We start from the raw sequence: 2,889 nt of genomic DNA, 5'->3' as shown, positions 1-2,889 counted from the left end.
CCCTTCCAATATAGCCTGAGACCCCCCCATAGGGCCCGGAGCACCCCCAATAGAGCCTGAGACCCCCCCAGTAGAGCCTGAGACACCCCACTAGGACCCTGGGCACTCCATGGAGCCTGAGACCCCCCCATAGCACCCAGAACCCCCCTAATAGGGCCTGGGACACCCCCAAAGGTCGTGGGACCCCCAAGTAGGGCCTGAGACCCCCCTCCCCAATAGGGTTGGAGAGCCCCCCCTCTCCCCCGGAGCCATTTAAGCCCCTCTCTCCCCCCAGTTCTGGTCGCCCCCCGCCCCGCAGATGTGGCCCCCGGGCTCGAGGTTGCCGGGGAGGAGCCGGTGAGGGGCTGGGGGGGGGCATCAGTGTCCCCCTTTGGTGTCTGTGTCCCCCCCACATTGTGTCCTCTTGGTATCGTCCTGTGTGTGTGTACGTATCCCCCCATGTCCCCTATCGGTATCGCCCTATGTGTGTGTATGTACCCCCCCATGTCCCCTATTGGTATCGTCCCATGTCTCCCCCTCCAACAGTGTTCCCCCCCCAATTCCCCCTTTTGGTATCGCCCCCCCCTTGTCCCCCCCCCCATTGTCCCTATTTGGTATCGCCCTCCCCCCCCCCTCAATTATCCCCCCCTTTGGTCCCCCCCTCCCCAGAGCCCCCCCCCGGAACTGGCGCTCGCTGCTCCCGGAGCTGGTCCGGATGGTTCCATGGCCCCGCGGCAGGAGGGTACCCCAAAGCGAGGTACGGGGAGAGGATGGGGGGGCACATATTGGGGGGAGCAGCCCCCCAATAACATCCCCTGGACACCCCCCCCAGGAGCAGGTGCTGGAGAATGTGCTGGGGTACATCCGGTACCTGCGGAGCAGCGTGAGCAGCGCGCGAGGGGGGGCAGGTAATGGGGACCCCCCATCAATTGGGGACCCCCCTCAATTGGGGACACCCCATCAATTGAGTCCCCCCATTCAATGGAGACCCCGCTTCGCAATTGGAGAACCCCCTCAATTGACACCCCCCATTCAATTGAGGACCCTCCCTCAATTGAGCCCCCCTATTTAATTTGGGACCCCCCTTCTCAATTGGGGACCCTCTATTCAATTGAGGACCCCCCCTCAATTGAGCCCCCCCTATTGAATTGGGGACCCCCTTTCTCAATTGGGGACACCCCATCAATTGGGCACCCCCCTCAATGGGTGCCCCCCTCTCAAATGGGGACACCCCATTAGCTGGGGACTCCCTATTCAATTAGGGATCCCCCCTCAATTGAGTCCCCCCCCCATTCAACTGGGGAACCCCCTATTCAATTGACCCCTTCTATTCAACTGGGGGCACCCCATCAACTGGGGTCCCTCCCATCAAATGGGGACCCCCCCTTAATTGGGGCGCCCTCTGTGCCCCCCCCCAGGCCTCCCCATTGGTGACCCTGTGCACGTGGGACCAAGCGCTGGTGTCACCCCAAGGTAGGAGATAATGGAGGGGGGGGCACAATGAAAGGGGGGGGCACCCCTAAAGTGCTGCCCCTCCCCCACCAGCCCCCCCCATCAGAAGCTGGTGCCCTACGAGGAGGAGGAGGAAGAGGAGGGGACCCGGGGGGGTCCCAGCCCCCCGCTGTGCGCCCCCCAGCCCTATTGGGAGGAGCTGGGCAGGGAGGAGGGGGTGTCGCTGTGTCCTCCCCCCCGCCAGGGGGCGCTGTTGGCATCGCCGCCCCCGCCCGCTCCCCCCGGGGATGTGATCCGAGGTGGGTTTGGGGGGGGGAGGGGCACACAGAGGGCAATGGGGAGGGGAGGGGCCCACGGCCCTGCTCAATTGCAGCCCCCCCAGAGCTGTTCCCAGAGGCCTTCATCGGAGCCCAGGTGAGAGTGAGCCCCCCGGACCCATACCCCATATACCCCATATACCCCATATACCAAATATACCCCATATAGCCCATATAGCCTATACCCCATATACCCCATATACCCCATATAGCCCATATAGCCTATACCCCATATACCCCATATACCCCATACCCCATATAGCCCATATATCCCATACCCCAAATAGCCCATATATCCCATACCCCTTATATCCCATACCCCTTATATCCCATACCCCTTATATCCCATATCCCATACCCCATATTCCTATACCCCATATCCTATACCCCATATCCCATTCCCCATACCCCATATCCCATACCCCATATCCCATACCCCATATCCCATACTCCACATACCATACCCCATACCCCATACCCCATATCACATACCCCATACCCCATATCCCATGCCCCATACCCCATATCCCATATTGCCTACCCCATACCCCATGTTCCATACCCCATACCCCATATCCCATACCCCATATTCCATACCCCATATCCCATACCCCATGTTCCATACCCCATACCCCATATCCCATACCCCATATTCCATACCCCATATCCCATACCCACACCCCACATCCCCATCCCCCATTGTCCCCCCCCATACCCCACTGTCCCCATAGGAGGCACAGGCCCATGGCAGCCCCGAGCACCCCCCACGGGGCCCAGGCCAAGGCGGTGCCGCCCCCCCCCCAAAGAAGAAGTGCGTGAACGGGTTCATCATGTTCTGTCACCTCAACAGGAGGGCCTACCTCCGGTGGGTATTATGGGATGTGGGGTATGGGGTATGGGATATGGGATATGGGATATGGGGTATGGGGTATGGTGTATAAGGGATATGGGGTGTATGGGGTATATGGTATGGGGTATATGGGGTTTGGGGTATGGGGTGTATGGGGTATGGGGTGTGGGACTTGGGGTATGGGATATATGGGGTATGGGGTGTACAGGTTATGGGATATTGTATGGGTATGGGATATATGGGCTATGGGGTATGGGATATGGGGTATGGGATATATGGGATATAGTGTAC

At 59.8% G+C, this 2,889-nt stretch overlaps 1 protein-coding gene across 1 annotated transcript; it reads left to right on the top strand.

Moving 5' to 3' along the window:
* The first annotated feature begins 293 nt into the window (after nt 1-293).
* Nucleotides 294-2,567, top strand: LOC133211678 (uncharacterized). Its single transcript, XM_061352246.1, has 6 exons — nt 294-336; nt 649-736; nt 812-887; nt 1,398-1,452; nt 1,525-1,845; nt 2,480-2,567. The coding sequence occupies exons 1-6, from the start codon at nt 299-301 to the stop codon at nt 2,565-2,567; spliced, it is 666 nt and encodes a 221-aa protein (XP_061208230.1). The 5' UTR covers nt 294-298.
* Nucleotides 2,568-2,889: the final 322 nt, after the last annotated feature.

Source organism: Neopsephotus bourkii, unplaced genomic scaffold, assembly GCF_033783945.1.
Source record: "Neopsephotus bourkii isolate Nb327-2 ecotype Australia unplaced genomic scaffold, CSIRO-AGI_Nbou_v1 NB_647, whole genome shotgun sequence".
NCBI lineage: Eukaryota > Metazoa > Chordata > Aves > Psittaciformes > Psittacidae > Neopsephotus > Neopsephotus bourkii.
This window is presented reverse-complemented; position numbering and strand designations above follow the sequence as displayed.

What these genes read in the sequence shown, in the direction of transcription:
- LOC133211678 (XM_061352246.1), top strand. Translation starts at nt 299, where the DNA reads ATGTGGCCCCCGGGCTCGAGGTTGCCGGGGAGGAGCCG. An exon ending in AGGTTGCCGGGGAGGAGCCG is followed by an intron (nt 337 to 648) that starts GTGAGGGGCTGG and finishes CCCCCTCCCCAG; the next exon opens with AGCCCCCCCCCGGAACTGGC. An exon ending in GGAGGGTACCCCAAAGCGAG is followed by an intron (nt 737 to 811) that starts GTACGGGGAGAG and finishes CACCCCCCCCAG; the next exon opens with GAGCAGGTGCTGGAGAATGT.